This window comes from Macaca fascicularis, chromosome 16, assembly GCF_037993035.2.
Source record: "Macaca fascicularis isolate 582-1 chromosome 16, T2T-MFA8v1.1".
Taxonomy (NCBI): domain Eukaryota; kingdom Metazoa; phylum Chordata; class Mammalia; order Primates; family Cercopithecidae; genus Macaca; species Macaca fascicularis.
In genome coordinates, this window is record NC_088390.1 from 64,998,755 (window position 1) to 65,019,071 (window position 20,317).

The window sequence follows — 20,317 nt, forward strand, 5'->3', positions numbered from 1 at the left end:
CTCCAGCCCGGGGCGCTAGTAATACAGCTCCTGGGGAAGTTCCCCAGTGTGTTGGTGCCCGACTCGTCCCCCAGCCGTCTTTGGCTTCACGGGGTGGGGGAGGGACAGCCCTGACCCCATCTGCTCTCCTAGGCTGCCTAGCAGGCTCCCGTCCACGCTCCCCGCCCTTCTTCCAGAGCTCCATCCACCCCTGCCCCAACTCGACCAGAGTTCCTTCACAGCAATTCCTGGTCTGGGCGCTGTCCAGCTCCAGGCTGGGTGGTCGAGTCTTCCCTGGGCTCCGAGCAGAGGGAACCCCGCCGCCCGCCCCAGCCTTGTCCTGGGGCGCCTCTGTCCAAGTCGGTTTTCTCTTCCCTGACCCCCACGCCTCTACTCTCCACTTCCACTGGACGCCACCTCCACGAAGGAGAAAGGAAAGGAAGTACAAAGGCACACATTCCGTTTCTGTGGAATTTGCTCTTTATTTTGGGACCACGGAAGGACCACACACAGCCCTCCAGCCCAGGGGGCGGGGGCACCGAGATGCGGGCGGAGGGCCGCACCCGAACCCTGCCCAGACGCCGCCGTCGGGAGGCAGAATCCGGGTTTGTGGGGTAGGGAGTGCTATGCAAATGAGATGGGCGTGGTTGGCAGATCTCCCAGGAGGCCTCAGGGGTCCTCACCACAGGTCTGGGACCTCCGACCTGCGGAAGCGAAGGGGAAGGAATTGGATCTCGGGTAGGCGAGCCTGGGAGACGTCGTAAGTGATGTTGCCAGGGTGGGGCCGGGCCGCGCTCTCGGAGGCAGGATGTGTGGTGACGGGGGCGCTTTTACCGCGACCTGATGGGGCGGTTCTCGCCGTCGGGGAAGAACGTTTTGGAAAGGAGCGCGTCCGGGCCGTCTCTTTTCCCATACCTGGGGGCGGGGCGGGAAAAGCGTGGTCAGATCTGGCCACGCCCCCAGGTGGAGCGGGGCCACAAAGTGAGAGCCCCAGGGGTCCCGCTCCGCGACCACGCTCACCGCTGCCGGGTGACCAGGTTGAGGTAGTGGCGCAGGGAGGCGTAGTAGCGGCTCAGCTCCTCCGGGGAGGCGTCTTCGCCAGGAGCTTCGGGTTTGATGGGGTAGGCGTCGACCAGAGCCCCCAGGCAGACGAGCAGGGCCAGAATCACTGTGGCCAAGGCGGGCCACGGCCTGCGCACGAGCACCATCTGGGAAGGCGATACTGGGGGGTGGGTCATTCCAAGCCTCGACCCTCCAGGGCGGGAGGCTGCGGCTGCCGTCGGGGCCGCGCTCCGACGCTCTTCCTGGGGCTGGTACCGGACCAAGGCTCAGCCACTGGCTTGCTGTGTGTTCTCGGGCACTGCACCGTCTCCTGACTCAGTTTCCTCATCTGTGAGAGGAGCATAAGCCCTGCCTGCCTCCCCACCCCCACTCCCGCTGCTGCCCAGAGAGTTAGTTGCTGGCAACGGGACTCCCAGGCCTCCTTCCCACCTCCAATGGCCCCCTCCAATCCAGTTTCCTACCACTCACCCCCAGCTTCCACCACCCATCCTCAGTTTCCCCACAAAACACCCTGGGTTTCCTGGTAGCAGACCATGTTTGAGCCCCCAGCCACTCACAGCGATAGCTTGTGAAGCAGATGAGCAGGAGGTGGAAGGCGAGGAAGTCCCAAGGGCTGCACTGCAGCAGGTCAAGCTGAGGCCTCCTCTGCTCAGCGCTTTCCTTGTGGGGCTTATATCCCCGCCTAGAAAGGGAGGGGGAGTCCTGGGGGAGGGGGAGCCAGCAGGGGGTGGGCCCTTCTTCCTCCCTCCTTCCACCCTCGCCAGATCACTGAGCTTATACCCAGCCAGTGTGTGATGTCTCCACCTCGCAGGAGCTGAGGGGGCAGCTGCCATGCTCAGATTCGGGGTCTCACTGGATGGGGTACCCAGCCTGAACCCCATATTCACCCCACAGCCCCCCAGTGGCAGGTCTAGTCTCCTGAGGAAGTGAAGCGGTTGGGTCTAGACTCCTGGGGCAGCCGCTAAGACCAGAGTTGAGATTCTGTCTTCCCTAGCCTGTCGGTGGGTGGGAGCTGGGGGTGGGAGGGTGGACACATTCCCTCCAGTCTGTGGGATCTATGACCACTCTTTCCAAAAGACGACCCTTTTCAGCCTCTGCTCAAAGGGTTTGGAGAAGGGCTGAGGAGTGACAGGACCTCTTGGGGAAAGTGTCCTGGAGACAGGGTGGGAGCACCTGACCTTGGCTCCTGACCTGCAGTTTATGGTGTCTTGGGGGAAAGGCCTCTCTGAACACTCCATTATGTCCTCTCTCTATTAAAGAGTTGGAAGAGAGGCAGGCGGAGGCAGAAGCCAATCCCCCCACCAGAAGCAGCTGAGTTGGCCACCTATGTATCCAGACTGGCACACACAGACCCCGGTCCAGCCATGTGTGGCATAGAGCCCCCTCCCAAGGCAGAGTGTCTCCACCCCTATGCAGGTGTCATTCGGGGCACTGGTGTCTTCTGGGCCTGAGTGATGCCAAGGCTTCCCAGGCACATGCCACTGTCCCCGGCCCATGGCAGTTTCCACTGGGCTCTAAGCCCAGATCCTTTGAAGGAAAGGACTCATGTTTATTAAGCACCTACTGTGCACCAGGTAGTGCGTAATTTCAGGCATCACAAGACGATGAACTGAGTGTATCTCCATTTTCCAGATGAGCAAACTGAAGTCCTGGGAGGTGATGGAGCAGCCAAGGTCACCCACGATTCAAACAGGAAAAGGAGGGTGAGGCAGACCCCAGGAAGAGGACCTCTCAATTGTGAGGGGCAGAAAGGCTCAGCACCTGGAGTAGCCATTGGGGCGCCAGAGGCAGGCCTGGGAGCAGGGACCCGAAGACTAAGCCTGGGGCCCACCACCCACTCTGAGAGGCCAAGTAGGGGAAGGGCCTCCAGACTGCCAACCCCCTCAAACCCACCTGCCCAGGAGGAGAAAGGGCTGTGGGAAGGTCTCCCCATAAAGTCCTTCCAGCTTCCTCTCCCTGGCCCATGGGGGCTGACAGGGCCAACTTGTCCAGGCCCTTGGTGCTGAGCCAGCCCCTCCAGCCCCAGGACAGATGGCTGTTGGCGCTATTTTTAGAGCTCTCCTGAGATGGGGAGTTCAGGGCTCTCTGTCACCCTTTTATGGGTTCAATCACCTGCATTCTCCGGAAATGGCTCCTTATCAGCCAGTCAGGCCCCGTGGGACTCCACATCCCAGGAAACACCAGGGTGCCCTGCTGAGCATGGGGGTGGAAGAGGACACCAGGACAAGGGGACACAGATCCTGCCCTTGGAGGGAGGAGAAAAATCATTCCTTTTAGGAAGCCCTCATCCAGGGGGCAAGGCACACCCCTGTCCTTTAAGAACCCCAGTCTCAAAGGAGAGACATGGTCATGTCATAGGGGAGCCCTAGTCTGAGGGGTTCCCAGAACATAGATACAGAGACACAGCCTTTGTCCTGTTTGGAGGGGAGGCAGCGGAAATCAAAGAATTCCATTCCTCCATGGAAAGACAAAAGACAGGCGCTCACCCTAGGATGGAGGGGGCAGTGGGGGCTGGTTAGGACATCTGTGATCCCAGGGGTCAGGGCCTAGAGAAGGACCCTGCAGGCTAACAGGGGCAAGGATACCAGAGAGTAGGTATTTGCTCTTCTGATCCTGCGGCACTAACCCTGGTGGTTGTAGGGGGTTTCTAGTGCACCGATCCCAGGCAGAGAGAAGAAGGAACCTGTGAGATGGCCACAGGGAATCTGACATCCCTGGAACCCTGTTATGTCTTGGGGAGCATGGAGTCCAAGGACAGATGGGAAGAGAGGACAGACACTGTAGAAGCTAGAGGGCATGGGGTGGCCTAAATTCAGGCTACAACCTCTGAAGAAGTCACTTCCTCATTTATAGCCAAAGTAAATGGGCCCCTAGGTGGTCTCAGTGTGGACCAGGAGCCAGCCGCACATCCCTGCAAACCGTCTCTATCCATCATACCCCCACCCTCCAATCTTAGTCCCCAATTACAGGGCAAGCTGATTGGTTCATTAATCACCGCCTCCTCATTGAAGAGCTTATTAACTTGTTGATTAGCGGGGAAGATGTCTCAGCCCTCGATCAATGGGCTCAGCCACCCCCCATCCACACACCCACACCCATCATTGCTGCATGACTCAGTGGCCATGAGACATGTCTGGGGTGTGAGGGGGGAAACTTCAGAAACAATCGTTTTTGTAGAAGTGATCCCAGGTCCCAAGTGAGACCAGGACCTGCCTCCAGTTTGTCTTTGAAGGGTAGGGGACAGAATAAAAGGGGGAGGGGACAGAATCAAAGGGTTCCTTTGGTCCCCATTCTGAGACCACCTGGCAAGGCCACCCCAAGTCAGGGAGACCATGGACCTGGACCCCAGCCAACAATTCTCCTTGTCCAGTGGGCTCAAGGGCCACTCATCAAGATGGTGTAGCCTCTGCCATTCATCCCCAGAGGCTTAGAATTCTGTACCCCATCACCCACCTGCCTGTACCCACTCCGCACACAAGGCCTCTCTTTGATCACCATGCACTGTGCAGCACTGCTCCACCGCTTTCCACCCTCAGGCATTTCCTTATGCCCAGGGTCCTGCAGACAGCAGGTTGTCATACAGCAAGTGTAATTCAGGCCAAATGTGGTGGCTCAGCACTTTGGGAGGCCCAGGCGAGTGGATCACGAGGTCAGGAGTTCCAGACCAGCCTGGCCAACATGGTGAAACCCCATCTCTACTAAAAATACAAAAATTAGCCAGGTGTCATGGCGCGTGCCTGTAGTCCCAGCTACTCGGGAAGCTGAAGCAGGAGAATTGCTTAAATCCGAGAGGCAGAGGTTGCAGTGAGCCAAGGTCGCGCCACTGCACTCCAGCCTGGGTGACAGAACGAGACTCTATCTCAGAAAGAAAATAAAAAGAGTAATTCAATCCTCACACAATAAGCACTTATTAAGTCCTTGCTGTGTGCCAGGCACTGATCTAGGCACTGGGATAGAGCAGTGAACAAACAGGCAAAATCCTTGCTCTCATAGAGCTCACATTCTAGCGACAGGAAATAGAAAATAAATAAGCATGGAGGCTGGGTGCGGTGGCTCACGCCTGTAATCCCAGCACTTTGGGAGGCCGAGGCAGGTGGATCATCTGAGGTTAGGAGTTCAAGACCAGCCTGGTCAACATGGTGAAACCCTGTCTCTACTAAAACTACAAAAAGTAGCCAGGCGCGGTCGCGGGCACCTGTAATCCAGCTACTCGGGAGACTGAGGCACAAGGATCACTTGAACCCAAGGAGCGGAGATTGCAGTGAGCCGAGATGGTGCGACTGCACTCCAGCCTTGGTGACAGAGTGAGAATCTGTCTCACATAAATGAATAAATACATAAATAAATAAGCATGAAATATGTCTGGTAAGTGCTATAGAGAAAAATGAGAGCTGGCTGTAGGGGCTCACATCTGTAATCCCAGTGTGCTGGGAGATCAAGGTGGGAGGATCACTTGAGCCCAGGAAGGAAGTGAGGAAGCAAACCATGAAGCTACCTTGGGAAGAGTGGGGCGTGGGTTTAGGAAACAGCAATGCCAAGAAGGAAGGGATTTTCACTTTTTATGGTAGGAGCTCCCATAGGAGCCCTCCCTCTTACCTGAAGCTTCTGCAAAACAGTAACAGATACCTATGGTGTGGTGCGTGCTCAAGGCTCAGGCTTCGCTCTAGAACAGAGGTAGGCAAACTCTGTAAAGGACCAGATAGCAAATATTTTAGGCTTTGTGGTCCATACAGTTTCTATTGACACCGTTAGGTTCATCCACTGTAGCTTGAAAGCAGCCATGGAATACACCAAAAAAAAAAAAAAAAAAAGGGCATGGTAGTGCTTCAGTAAATCTTTACTTACAGATGTTGAAGTTTGAATTTTATGTAATTTTCATGTCATAAAATTTTTTTTAGTTTATTTTAACCGCTTACAGATTCAACCACTTTAAAAGCCATTCTTTTCATTATTATTGAACTCAAGGGATCCTCGGGCCTCAGCCACCCCAAATGCTGAGATTATAGGCATGAGTCACTGTGCCTGGCCTAAAAGGCTTTTTTTTTTTTAATTTGAGACAGAGTCTTGCTGTGTCACCCAGACTGGAATGCAGCAGCATAATCTCAGCTCACTGCAACCTCTGCCTCCCGGGTTCAAGAGATTCTCCTGCCTCAACCTCCTGAGTAGCTGGGATTACAGGCACATGCCACCACGCCTGGCTAATTTTTGTATTTTTAGTAGAGACGGGGTTTCACCATGTTGGCCGGGCTGGTCTCCAACTCCCAGCCTCAAGTGATCTGCCTGCCTTGGCCTCTCAAAGCGCTGGGATTACGGGTGTGAGCCACCACACCTGGCCCCTAAAAGGCATTTTAACCCTTAGAATGTACAAAAACAGGCCCACAGAGCTATAGTTTGCTGACTCCTGGTGTAGAAAAGCAAGAACTCAACTACCTCTGGGTTGAGTTGTCTGTTGGTTGGATGTGTCCCTAGCCTGTTTATGCCAGGTGTATTCGTCATTGTAATCATATAATTGAATTAAATATTATATAAACTGATGAAATATGAGTGCATAAAGAATTGTTTCCTTGCAAACTACGTTAAGTGCTTTGGAAGTAATACACAAAGAGATTTGCTGACATGTTGAATTAGGTGTGAAAGATAAACTATTAAGGGAAAATCCTAAAAATCTAGACGTGTGCTGCATCAGATTGCTTCACAAGTGTCTTTAAGTTTAAATAAATTGGAAATAATAGGTGACAAATTATAGGATTGTGGGTGTGATTTATGCAAGAAAGTCAAAGGGGGATTTGAGTCAAGATACCCAAATAAAAAATTGTGCCTGAATGTGTATTTTGTGTTTGAAGTCAAAACAAAGTGACTAAGACCTGTATGTGTTTTTATGACTGCCTACTTAAACTGACTTTTTCAAAACACTGGTCAATGACTCAGACCTGTTTATACCAAAACAAGGGCTTCTCCAGTACTTTATATATTTCCAATATAGTTTGAATGTTTAAAGGGTATTTCTATTTAATGGCTTAAATAGCAACCAAAGAATTTTTTAAAACCCATAAAAATAGGCTGGTTGCAGTGGCTCATGCCTATAATCCCCGCACTTTGGGAGATCAAGGCGGGCGGATCACCTGAAGCCAGGAGTTTGAGACCATCCTGGCCATGTCGAAACCCTGTCTGTACTAAAAATACAAAAGTTAGCCGGGTATGGTGGTAGCACGTGCCTATAATCCCAGCTACTTAGGAGACTGAGGCAGAAGAATCACTTGACCCTGGGAGGCGGAGATTGCAATGAGCCAAGATCGCTCCACAGCACTCCAGCCTGAGTGACAGAGCGAAATTCCATCTCAAAAAAAAAACAAAAACAAAAACGAAAAACAATAAAAATAAAATGCTGGTGTGTGTTGCGAAGCCTGAAATCAGATACTGTGAGGGTCCCTGGGCTCCAGCCCCTGGGAGTTCTGTGCACATCCCCTCCACATGAGTGCTCCTGTTCTCAGATGAGCTCCTGTTTGAATCCAAAACTTTTTCAAGGGCCCAACAGTCTCAAGAGGCCTGTGCTGTAGGTGCAGAAACTCAAGTCCTGAAAGAGGTATGGATTCAAGGAGGAACAGTTCTGACCTATGTCAGACACAGTCGGCTCCCTTATTCACCAGGCCCTTGTGGACTTGTGTCTTCGTGGCTCCTGGCATCTGATGTGATACTGGCACATGGTGGGCTCCTAGGTTATCGAATCAGTCAACTTGTGAACATATTAGTTAAGATATTCCTGCACCTGCCTTAATAGATACCAAATAGCAATAGCTTAAATATCATAGATGTTTATTTCTCTCTCATGTAAGAGACCAAGCTGGCAGCCAGGAGGTATGGTGCCTCTGATCTACAAGGAGCCCAAGCACCATCTATCTTGTTACTCCAAGATTATGCACCCATCTACATGGTTTAAGAATGTTTGGCCAGGCGCGGTGGCTCATGCCTGTAATACCAGCACTTTGGGAGGCCGAGGTGGGTGGGGCACCTGAGGTCAGGAGTTGGAGACCAGCCTGGCCAACATGGTGAAACCCCATCTCTACTAAAAATACAAAAAAATTAGTCAGGAGTGATGGCGGGCACCTGTAATCCCAGCTACTCAGGAGACTAAGGCAGCAGAATTGCTTGAACCCGGGAGGTGGAGGTTGCAGTGAGCTGAGATTGAGCCACTGCACTCCAGCCTGGCGTCTCAAAAAAAGAAAAAAAAAAGAAAAGAGAAAAGAAAAGGGTGTTTATTACCCCACATTCACATTCCAGGCCACAGGGATGAGAAACAAGGAAGTAGAGGGCAAGCATTTTGCCCTTTAAGAGTTGGGTATGGTAGAGGTCAGGTTCCTGGCCCACACCTGTAATCTCAGCATTTTGGGAGGCCGAGGCGGGAGGACACTTGAGCCCAGGAATTTGAGACCAGCCTGGGCGACATAGCAGGATCCTGTCTCTACCCAAACAATAAAAAATAAATTAGCCTGGTATGGTGGTGCGTGCCTGTAGTCACAGCTACTTGGGAAGCTGAGGTGGGAGGATTGCTTGAGCCTGAGGGGTCACAGCTGCAGTGAGTTGTGATTGCTCCACTGCACTCCAGCCTGGGCAACAGAGCAAAACCCCATCTCAAAAAAAAAAAAACAAACAAGCCAACCAAAAAAGTGAAGTTGGGGAGGAAGGAGAGTATCAGGAAGAATAGCTAATGGTTGCTGGGCTTAATACCTAGGTGATGGGATGATTCGTGCAGCAGACCACCATGGCACATATTTACCTATGTAACAAACCTGCACATCATGTACATGTACCCCTGAACTTACAAGCTGGAAATAAAGAGTATGATGAGGAAGCTGCATTGCTTCTTGTGCTCCTGTCCCATTGGCCAGAACTTAGTCACGTGGCCATGCCTAGCTAGAAGGCTCTTGGCCTCTGTTTTGCTCTATTTTCTTTTTCTTTTCACTTTTTTTGAGATGGAGTCTCACTCTGTCACCCAAGCTGGAGTGCAGTGGTGCAATCTCAGCTCACTGCAACCTCCGCCTCCTGGGTTCAAGTGATTCTTGTGCCTCAGCCTCCTGAGTAGCTGGGATTACAGGCTCTTGCCACCACACCTGGCTAAGTTTTGTATTTTTAATAGAGACAGGGTTTCACCATGTTGGCCAGGCTGGTCTTGAGCTCCTGACCTCAGCCTCCCAAAGTGCTGGGATTATAGGTGTGAGCCACCGTGCCTGGCCTGTTTTGTTCCATTTTCCCCAACCCTCGTGTCAGCCCAGTTTCTGTCTTCTCTGCCTCCAAACTCACCTGTCTCTTACCACAGTGAAAGTGGCCTTCACCTCAGCATACAGCCTCCTCCTCCCTCAACCCCCTGCCTGGAAGTGGGAACCTGTCACCTTACCTCACCCATCTTTTCCTTTCACTCTTTCCCATCACTCTAAGTAAAGAGACCGTGAGTTGTTCCCCAGTACCTATTTTCCCCTTCTTCCCTTACAATAGAGTTTAGCTGAGCATATGGCTTCCCAGCTAAAAACTACATTTCCCAGTCTCCCTTGAGCCAAGTGACTTCTTGTGACTAAGTTCTGGCCAATGGATGTGAGCAAGAGTGATGTGTGCCACTCCCAAAATGTGCTATTAGAAGGAATGTGGGTATCCTCTCACTCCTCTATTTTTCCCCTTCCGTGACCCTTAATGCAATGTCAAATGGAAATGTAAAAATGAGCCATTTTTCAGCTTTATTGAGGTATCATTAACAATAAAATTGTATATAGTTAAAGTGTACAATGTGATGATTTGATATATGTATACATTGTAAAATTACTGCTATCAAATTAACACATCCACCACCTCACATTGTTACTTTTTCTTATGTGAGAATGCTTAAGATCTACACTCTAAGCAGATTTCAAGTATACAGTAGAGTATTATTAACTATTAACTATAGTCACCATGCTGTACAAAAAATGAGCCATTCTTGACCGTGTGAATGAAGGAATCTTTTAGTCACAGGAGTGCCCTCAGACTGCCAGGACCAATTTGTCTGCATCACGTTGGAAATGCCTGGGGCTTCCCCATTCCCTAGGAGCGGCTTTCACCAATGACTGATAATGTAGGGGCATAAACACTTCATTTTGCCTCTGATTTGTATGACTTGAGATGTAGTCAACAGATGTTACCTGGAACATGCGATGGGCATTTTTTTGGGGGGGGCGGCACACAGCTGCTGAAACACCCATCACAATAGCAGACGAGGGCAAGGGCACCAATGCCCTCGTTCCAAGTCTAAAGGGCTTGGAGAAGTTCTTGTCCCCTGAGCTCTCGGCACTGACCTGCCAGGGCTCCCTTATAGTACTGAAGCTGTGGAACTTGCAGCTCAGACCATAAACTCTGGGGCTAGGATGACTGGGTTGGCCACTGACTAGCTGTGTGATCTTAGGAAAATTACTTAACCTCTAGGGACCTCAGTTTTGTCATCGGTCAAATGTAGATAACAATAATATCTACTTCATATGGTTGTGACAGTTTAAAAAGCTATTAGGTTCCAGATGAGATGGAGTAAGCAGTCTCAACAATAAGAAAACCAACACTCCACTTAAAAAAAAAAAAAAAACCATGAACAGACACTGCACCAAGGAGGACATAAAGATAGCAAATAAGCACATGAATAGATATTCAACATCATTAGATGTTTCATTAGACAATAGAAAGATGCAATTTTTTTTTTTCGGGACAGAGCCTTGCTCTGTCACCCAGGCTGGAGTGCAGTGGCACAATCTTGGCTCACTGCAACCTACACCTCCTGGGTTCAAGCAATTCTCTTGCCTCAGCCTACTGAGTAGCTGGGATTACAGCCATGCGTCACCATGCCCGGTCAATTTTTGTATTTTTAGTAGAGATGGGGTTTTACCATGTTGGCCAGGCTGGTCTAGAACTCTGGATCTAACGTGATCTGCCCACTTTGGCCTCCCAAAGTCCTGGGATTACAGGTGCAAGCCACCACGCTCGGCCGGAAAATGCAAATTAAAACCATGACGAAGTGCCACTATCCACACATTAGAATAGGTAATATAAAAAATATTGACAATCTGAAGTGCTGAGAGGGTGCAGAGCAATTAGAACTCTGGTCCACTGATGGTGGGAATGCAAAATGGTACAGCCATCCTGGAAAACATTTTGGCACTTTTTCTAACGTTAAGCACACAATTACATATGACCCAGAAAACTCTCTCCAGGGTTTTTTATTCTAGAGAGATGAATATGCCCACATGAATGTTTATAGCCGCTTTATTCATAGTTGATCCAAACTGGAAACAGCCCTAATATCTTTCAATGGGTAACTGAGTAAACCACATTAATATATTGGGATATTTACTACTGAGCAATAAAAAGGAATGGACTATTGATACACAGAACGAATTGGAGTAATCTCAAAGGCATTAGGAGTGGACAAAGCCTGTCTCAAAGAGTTACATACCGTATTATTCCAGTTGTATGACATTCCCTAAGAGATAGAACTATAGTGATGGTAGTGGGTGCAAACATTAGGGCTGAGAGGAGTGACCACACAGGGATAGCACCAGGGGGTCCGTCGGAGTGATACAGTCCTTCTGTGTCCTGACTATGCTGGCGGTTCTAGGAGTCCTTTCTCCATTCAGTTGTCTTTGCACTTTGGTCAAAAATCGATTTGCCATATTTGCATGGGTCTATTTCTGTACGTTCTATTCTGTTCCATTGGCCTAGCTATCTATCATTTCACCTGTACCACACTCACTGTCTTTTTTTTTTTTTTTTTTTTTTTTTTTTTTTTTGAGACAGGGTCTCCTTCTGTCACCTAGGCTGGAGTATAGTGGTGCGATCTCAGCTCACTGCAACCTCTGCCTCCTGGGTTCAAGCAATTCCCATGCCTCAGCCTCTTGAGCAGCTGGGATTACAGGCATGTGCCACCATGCCCAGCAAATTTTGTATTTTTAGTAGAGGTGGGGTTTCTTCATGTTGCCCAGGCTGATCTTGAACTCCTGGCCTCAAGTGATCCTCTAGCCTCAGCCACTGAAAGTGCTGGGATTACAGGCGTGAGCCACCTTCCCTGGCCTTTCTTTCTTCTTTTTCTTTCTTTCTTTTTTTTTTTTAGAGACAGGGTCTCATTTTTTCATCCAGGCAGAGTACAGTGGTGTGATCATGGCTCACAGTAACCTCACACTCCTGGGCTTAAGCAGTTCCCCCGCCTCAGCCTCCCAAGTAGCAGAGACTACAGGCACCACCATGCCCAACTAATTAAAAAAACTTTTGGCTGGGCATGGTGGCTCATGTCTATTCCCAGCACTTTGGGAGGCCATGGCAGATGTATCATGAGTTCAGGAGTTCAAGACCAGCCTGGCTAATATGGTGAAATTCCGTCTCTACTAAAAATACAAAAAATTAGCCTGGTGTGGTGGCAGGTGCCTGTAATCCCAGCTACTCAGGAGGCTGAGGCAGAGAATTGCTTGAACCCAGGAGGCAGAGGTTACAGTGAGCTGAGATAGCACCACTGCACTCCAGTTTGTGCAAGAGAGCGAGACTCCATCTCAAAAAAAAAAGAAAAGACAGGTTTTTTTTTGTAGAGACAGGGTCTTACTATGTTGCCCAGGCTGGTCTTGAACTCCGAGCTTCAAGCAATACCTCTTGCTTTAGCCTCCCAAAGCACTGGAATTATAGGCATGAGACACCCAGCCTGGCCTAAGAGTATTGTTTTATTAATTGCGAGTGGATTTTGAATTTTTGTCAAATGATTTTTCTTTATCAATTAACATGAGCATTTGCTTTTTTTTTTTTTTTTGAGACAGAGTCTTGCTCTGTCGCCCAGGCTGTAGTGCAGTGGTGAGATCTTGGCTCACTGCAATCTCTGCCTCCTGGGTTCAAGAGATTCTTCTGCCTCAGCCTCTGGAGTAGGTGGGATTACAGGTGCCTGCCACCACACCCAGCTAATTTTTGTATTTTTAGTAGAGACGGGGTTTCACCATGTTGACAAGGCTGGTCTAGAACTCCTGACCTGAAGTGATCCCCTCCTGAGGAGGGGGAGGAGGAAGAAGAAGGAAGAAGAAGAAGAAGAGGGAGAATAGGAAGAAGAGGAAGAAGGAAAAGAAGGAGAAGAAGAGGAGGAGGAAGAGGAGGAGGAGGAGGAGGAGGAGGAGGAGGAGGAGGAGGAGGAGGAGGAGGAGGAGGAAAGCAATTCCCTATCCCTTGACATACCGTGCAGGTTAGAGGGAGTGAGATATCAGTGCCTGTCCACAGCAGGTGAGCCCCATGCCTCACCCCACAGAGCTGTCACTTTCAGCTCCCTCTGAAGCTCCCTGTCTTTCATAGAACAAAAGTTTTTATTTATGATGAAGTCCAATTTATCAGTTGTTTACTTTTGTGACTCACGCTTTTGGGTGTCCAATCTAAGAACTATTTGCCTACACTGAGGTCATGAAGATTTTCCCCTACTTTTCTCTAAAAGTTTTATTATTTTACATTGCTTTTAGATATATGATTCCTTTTGAGCTAATTTTTGTATAAGATATGAGGTTTAGGTTGAAGTTCTCTTTTTCTATATGAATAGCCGGGCGCGGTGGCTCACGCCTGTAATCCCAGCGCTTTGGGAGGCCAAGGCGGGCGGATCACGAGGTCAGGAGATCGAGGGAGGTAGTGGTACACACCTATAGTCCTAGCTACTCAGGAGGCTAAGGCAGGAGAATCACTTGATCCTGGGAGGCAGAGGTTGCAGCAGGCCGAGATCGTGCCACTGCACTCCAGCCTGGGCGACAAAATGGACTCCCTCTCAAAAAATAAATAAATAAAATAAAGTAACATAAAATAAAATTGACCATTTTGTTGGTGTACAGCTTTATGAGCTTTAACACATGTATAGATTCCTAGACCCAACAATGGTGTCTGAACAATGAACATTCAAAGTGCTGGGATTATAGGAATAAGCCACCGCACCCGGCCAAGTGATCGATTTTTGAATATTGAACCAGCCCTGCATTGTCAGGATAAATCCCACCTGATTGTAGCATATACATTTTTTTGTTGTTGTTGTTATATATTCCTGAGTTCAGTTGGCTAATATTTTTTTCTTTTTGAGATGCAGTCTCAACTTGTTGCCCAGACTGGAGTGCACTGGCACGATCTCGGCTCACCACAGCCTCCGCCTCCCGGGTTTAAGCCATTTTCCTGTCTCAGCCTCCCAAGTAGCTGGGACTACAGGCACACGCCCCCATGCCCGACTAATTTTTGTATTTTTAGTAGAGACAGGGTTTCACCATGTTGGTCAGGCTGGTCTCGAACTCCTGACCTCAGGCGATCCAACCGCCGTGGCCTCCCAAAGTGCTGGGATTACAGGTTTGAGCCGCTGAGCTCGGCTTATTTATTTATTTATTTATTTATTTTTTATTTATTTTTTTTTTTTGAGACGGAATCTCGCTCTGCCGCCCAGGCTGGAGTGCAGTGGCCAGATCTCGGCTCACTGCAAGCTCCGCCTCCCGGGTTCACGCCATTCTCCTGCCTCAGCCTCCCGAGTAGCTGGGACTACAGGCGCCCGCCACCTCGCCCGGCTAGTTTTTTGTATTTTTTAGTAGAGACAGGGTTTCACCGTGTCAGCCAGGATGGTCTCGATCTCCTGACTTCGTGATCCGCCCGTCTCGGCCTCCCAAAGTGCTGGGATTACAGGCTTGAGCCACCGCGCCCGGCTGGCTTATTTATTTATTTAGAGATGGAGTCACACTCTGCTGCCCAGGCTGGAGTGCAGTGGCACGATTTTAGCTCACTGCAACATCTGCCTCCTGGGTTCAAGCGATTCTCCTGCCTCAGCCACCCAAGTAGCTGGGACCACAGGCACACACCACCATGCCTGGCTAATTTTGTATTTTTAGTAGAGACAGAGTTTCACCACATTGTCCAGGCTGGTCTCGAACTCCTGACCTCAAGTGATCCATCTGCCTTGGCCTCCCAAAGTGCTGGGATTACAGGTGTGAGCCACTGCGCCCGGCCAGCTAACATTTTGTTGAAGATTTTTACGTATATGTTCATGAAAGATATTGATCTGTAGGGTTTTTTTTTCTTACAATATCTTTGTTTAGTTTTGGTCTCAGGGTAATGTTGCCCTCATAAAATGAACTGAGGAGTATTTTCTCTTGTTCTATTTTCTGGAAGAGATGGCGTAAAATCAGTGCTATTTCTTCTTTTTTTTTTTTTTTTTAGATGGAGTCTCGCTCTGTCGCCCAGGCTGGAGTGCAGTGGCACGATCTCAGCTCACTGCAAGCTCTGCCTCCCAGGTTCACGCCATTCTCCTGCCTCAGCCTCCCGAGTAGCTGGGACTATAGGCGCCCGCCACCATGCCCAGCTAATTTTGTATTTTTTTTAGTAGAGAGGGGATTTCACCATGTTGGGCCAGGCTGGTCTCAAACTCCTGACCTCAGGTGATCTGCCCGCCTTGGCCTCCCAAAGCACTGGGATTACAGGCATGAGCTGCCACACCCAGCCAACTTTATGTTACTTTAAAAAACATTTTTTTTTTTTTTTTTGGAGGCAGGATCTCAATCACCGAGGCTGGAATGCAGTGGCACAGTCATAGCTCACTGTACCCTTGAAATCCTGAGCTCAAACGATCATCCCAACTCAGCCTTCCTAGTTGCTAGGAAAACAGGCATGCACCACTATATCCGGCTAATTTGTATTAGTATTTATTTTTTGTTTTGTTTTGTTTTGTTTCTTTGAGACGGAGTCTCACTCTATCGCTAGGCTGGAGTGCAATGGCACGATCTCGGCTCACTGCAACCTCCACCTCCTGGGTTCAAGTGATTCTCCTGCCTCAGCCTCCTGAGTAGCTGGGACTACAGGCACGCCACCAAGCCCACCTAATTTTTGTATTTTTAGTAGAGACGGGGTTTCACCATGTTGGCCAGGATAGTCTCAATCTCTTGACCTCGTGATCCGCCCGCCTCGGCCTCCCAAAGTGCTGGGATTACAGGCGTGAACCACCGCGCCCAGCCTATTTTTGTTGAGACAGGATCTCACTGTGTTGCCCAGGCTGGTCTCAAACTCCTGGCCTCAAGTGATCTTCCTGCTTCAGCCTCCCAAAGTGCTGGATTACAGACATGGGCCACAGCACTCTGCCAAAAAAAGTCATTTTAAAAAAAAAAAGTTTTTTCTAAAGTGCTTAGAACAGAACCTGAAAAATAGTAAGTTTTCAAAAAGTGTTTGTCACTTAAAGATAAATTCCTGGCTTCCTAGGCAAGCCATCCTCCTACTGTAAAATAAGCACCCATGGGTGGCTACTGACAGATCAGGAGAGTCTCTGGGGTTTGTGCCCGGTATGGGATCACATCCTAGGTCATTGTGGAGGAAAAGTTAAATATTAAGTTTGAACTCAGTTGAACATGGACACAAACAATGGTCACCAAGTACCAGAAGGGGCTATGTGAGCCCCTTGAGGCATTCATCCAGTGCTGTTTTGGAGAAATCTCTATTTCAATCTATTCCTATAAGTTAGTGAAAAACAAGGCTGGGCGCGGTTGCTCACGTCTGTAATCCCAGCACTTTGGGAGGCCAAGGTGGGTGGATCACCTGAAGTCAGGAGTTCGAGATCAGCCTGTCCAACTTGGTGAAACCCCGTCTCTACTAAAAATACAAAAATTAGCCAGGCATGGTGGCACACACCTGTAATCCCAGCTATTCAGGAGGCTGGGGCAGGAGAATCACTTGAACCAGGAAGGCAGAGATTGCAGTGAGCCGAGATCGTGCCACTGCACTCCAGCCTGGGTGACAAAGCAAGACTCCATCTCAAAAAATAAAAAAAAAATTATATATACACACACACACACACACACACACACATATATATATATAAGAAAAACAACACACAATCCCAAAAACAAATTGACCTTTTTGTGTTCCTTGAGCCTGGTCATGAAGGGTCTTCATGCCTGGACCTCATGCCAAACAACTCATTACAAAAGAGTTAGGGTCCCAGACTGCGCCGAAGCTTCACGAGACCGCTCCTCGTCTGTGCACGGACAAGTGGCCAACTCTGGAGCCCAGGCTGTTGCTGTTGCTTCCCAGTCTGGTGGTGAATCCTCCATTGTTGAGTGTAAATATCTTTTCCCTTCTCCCCTTCTCATTGCAATTTGCTTATTATATCAATTTGCTTATTATTATGTCATTTGCTTATTATATCTGCATTGCCATTTACATGGGATAAAGGTATTGTGTGTGTGTCTTTTCTTCTCCCCTCGCGTGTTTCCTGCACATAACATTCGTGTCCCCAGATGCTACTGTGCAAGCAGAAGAAAAGCAACAGGGAGACTCAGACCATCCTGCACAAATAGCCCCCTTTACTAGTAGAGGGCGGGGTGGAAGGGCAGGCGGTGGGGGATGGGTCCAGGTGAACATGCGGGCACCTTTGGAGGGAGGGGTCCCATGGTCGCTCAAAATCCCACTCTAGAATCCGACAAAATCTGCTACAAACCCTGCCTCAATTGTTCACCCAGTCTCTGTGGCCTAAGCAAATCATTTCATCTCTGAGCTTTGGTTTTGTCATCTGTGAAAAACAGGTCATAAAAGTGCCCGTAAAGGGTTAGGAGGATTGAATGAAATAATGGCTGTCAGAAGCTCAGGACTGTTGCCAGCTCACTGTAAGCAGCCCATAACGTGCTACATTTTCTTGCTATTGTTTGCAATAAAGAGACTGGCAGGATGCACCCTCAGTGTGAACAGTGGGTTATCTTTTGGTGTGGGAATTCTGGTCCCAACATTGTATTCTAAAAATGTTAAAAGTTACAGCAAATTGAAAAAGGCTGTTCAGCAAGTGGTGCTGGTGAGAATTAGGATGCTTTTTCTTTCTTTTGGCTTAGCTATAGTTTATATTTTTCTACAGCAGACATATATTACTTCAATAATTAGAAATAAATATGGGGGAGAGGATAAGGAAAAAAAGAGTTCAACAGAGCAGGACCAAGGACAGAGCCCTGTGGTGCAGAGCCGCCACCTCCCACTTTCAGCCATGGACTGCCTTTAGAAGCAGCCTCTCATCTAATTAGAAATTCTTGCAGCCGGCCGGGCGCGGTGGCTCACGCCTGTAATCCCAGCACTTTGGGAGGCCGAGACGGGCAGATCACGAGTTCAGGAGATCGAGACCATTATGGCTAACACGGTGAAACCCCGTCTCTACTAAAAAATACAAAAAACTGGCCGGGCGAGGTGGCGGGCGCCTGTAGTCCCAGCTACTCGGGAGGCTGAGGCAGGAGAATGGCGTGAACCCGGGAGGCGGAGCTTGCAGTGAGCTGAGATCCGGCCACTGCACCCCAGCCTGGGCGACAGAGCCAGACTCCGTCTCAAAAAAAAAAAAAAAAAAGAAATTCTTCCAGCCGTTGAGCCATTTCGCCCACACATCACCCCGTGTCTGCAGGATGTCAGGAGAGATTTTGCTGTGTGCCTTGCTGAAGTCCAGACACGAGGAGCTTGCGGCACTCCTATCCCCGACCAAATAATTCCATCAACGGGGAAAATCAGATCAACCCAGAACCATCTGTTCTTAGTGGTTTCTGATCATGTCTTTCCTTTCCACATACTTACAAACCTAGGGGTGGTGGAAAGGGTATGAATTCTGGAGTCAGATGTTCTGGATTTGAATCCCACTCACATTTCTTAGCTGTGTGACTTTGGGAGAGTTTGCTTGGCCTTTCTGAGCCTCACTGTAAAAAGAGAATAGTAAAGCTCGTGTCACAGGCTTCTTTTGACAATTAAACAGTGGGTAGCCTGGGCAGACTGGCTCATGCCTGTAATCCTAGCACTTTGAGAGGCTGAGCTGGGTGGATTGCTTGAGCCCGGGAGTTCAAGACCAGCCTGGGCAAGATAGCAAAATCTTGTCCTACTAAAAATACAAAAAAAAAAAAAAAAGCTGAGTATTGTGGCACGCGCCTGTTGTCCCAGCTACTTGGGAGGCTGAGGTGGGAGGATCACCTGAGCCCAAAAAGTCGAGGCTGCAGTGAGCTGACGTCACACTACTGCACTCCAACCTGGGTGACAGGAGTAAGACCCGGAAAAAAAACAAGGCCAGGCATGGTAGCTCACGTCTATAATCCCAGCACTTTGGGAGGCTGAGGCGGGTGGATCACCTGAGGTCAGGAGTTCAAGACCAGCCTGGCCAACACGGTGAAACCCCATCGCTACTAAAAATACAAAAATTAGCTGGGCATTGTGGCGCACGCCTGTAGTCCCAGCTACTCAGGAGGCTGAGGCAGGAGAATCGTTTGAACCCGGGAGGTCGAGGTTGCAGTGAGCCAAGATCACGCCACTGCACTCCAGCCTCAGTGACAGAGCAAGACTCCGTCTCAAACCAGAAACATAAGCAAAAACAAAAACCAACCAGTGACTATCTCTGTATGCTTCTCTACCCCCTACCAAACTGTGATTTCCTCAAGGACAAGGCAGGGGCTTCTGATCTTTGTGACCCAGTGCCTGGCACAGAAGGGGACCATCACTCCACCTCACCCCACCCTACCCGATACATATCCCTTCTCCTTCTTGCTCACGTCTCTGCCACCGGCCTCTACCCACATTTCTTCACAATTCTCACCAACTCCCTCTCCATATATGCTTCTCCCCAGTGCTTACCTCTGCCCTCTCATGTCCCCCCAGCCTGTCTTCCTGGCCTAGAGTGACAGGCCCCATCCTTCATCCCCCATTCTGTATCTCCAGTGGCCATGAGCTGCTGTGCAGCCTGTGGCCTTCAGCGGGGCAGGGAGAGGGAGGGGGAGAGGGAGGCAGGGGCGGCAATTCATTTACCCAGGCACTTGTTAGCAGCTTCATTAGTTCCAAGGGCTCCGCGGAAAGCCATTAGCTGTGACTCAGTCTGTGCCATCTATCAGAGATGGGGGTAGAAGGTGACAGCAGAGAGAGAAGAAAACAAGAAAATGACCCACTCCTACCATCCTGCCGCCTCCCAGGGAGAACAAGGCCCAAGTCAGTGACCTGGAAACTAGAGTTCCAGGGCAGCTCCTGGATGCCCCTTGCACCAGGCCTCAAGCAAGGAGTCCTGCCCCAGCTGGGAACACGCTGCAGGTGTTCCGGTGCCTGCCTGCCCGACACTGGCACTGCTGACCTGTAGTTCCTTGGCAGGCGCGCTCCCAACCCTCCTTGCTCCATACCCAAGGTGCATGTCCCTCTGTCCACTTTCTCCTGCTTACCTTCACCCTACTCTGTGTCCTCAGCCCAGTTCTGGGGTCCCTTGAAACGGCAGCACCATCTCAGAGCCACCTATGCCACTGCC

The 20,317-nt window shown here is 49.6% G+C and overlaps 1 protein-coding gene across 5 annotated transcripts in view; it reads right to left on the reverse strand.

Moving 5' to 3' along the window:
- Positions 1-441: 441 nt before the first annotated feature.
- PYY (peptide YY) overlaps positions 442-20,317 on the reverse strand; it is a 57,587-nt gene continuing 37,711 nt past the window's right edge. The window contains exons 2-6 of one of the 5 annotated variants that reach the window (XM_065531637.2): positions 5,638-5,726; positions 1,599-1,723; positions 1,000-1,201; positions 820-894; positions 442-683 (exon numbers count right to left, since the gene is read on the reverse strand). In XM_065531637.2, the coding sequence (XP_065387709.2) occupies positions 659-683; positions 820-894; positions 1,000-1,201; positions 1,599-1,723; positions 5,638-5,726 (516 nt within the window). In that variant the 3' untranslated portion in view covers positions 442-658. Of the gene's footprint in view, positions 684-813; positions 895-999; positions 1,724-5,637; positions 5,727-20,317 lie in introns of those variants that run through there. The other 4 variants (XM_015438560.4, XM_005584388.4, XM_045374730.2 and 1 more) reach the window with 4 other exon arrangements.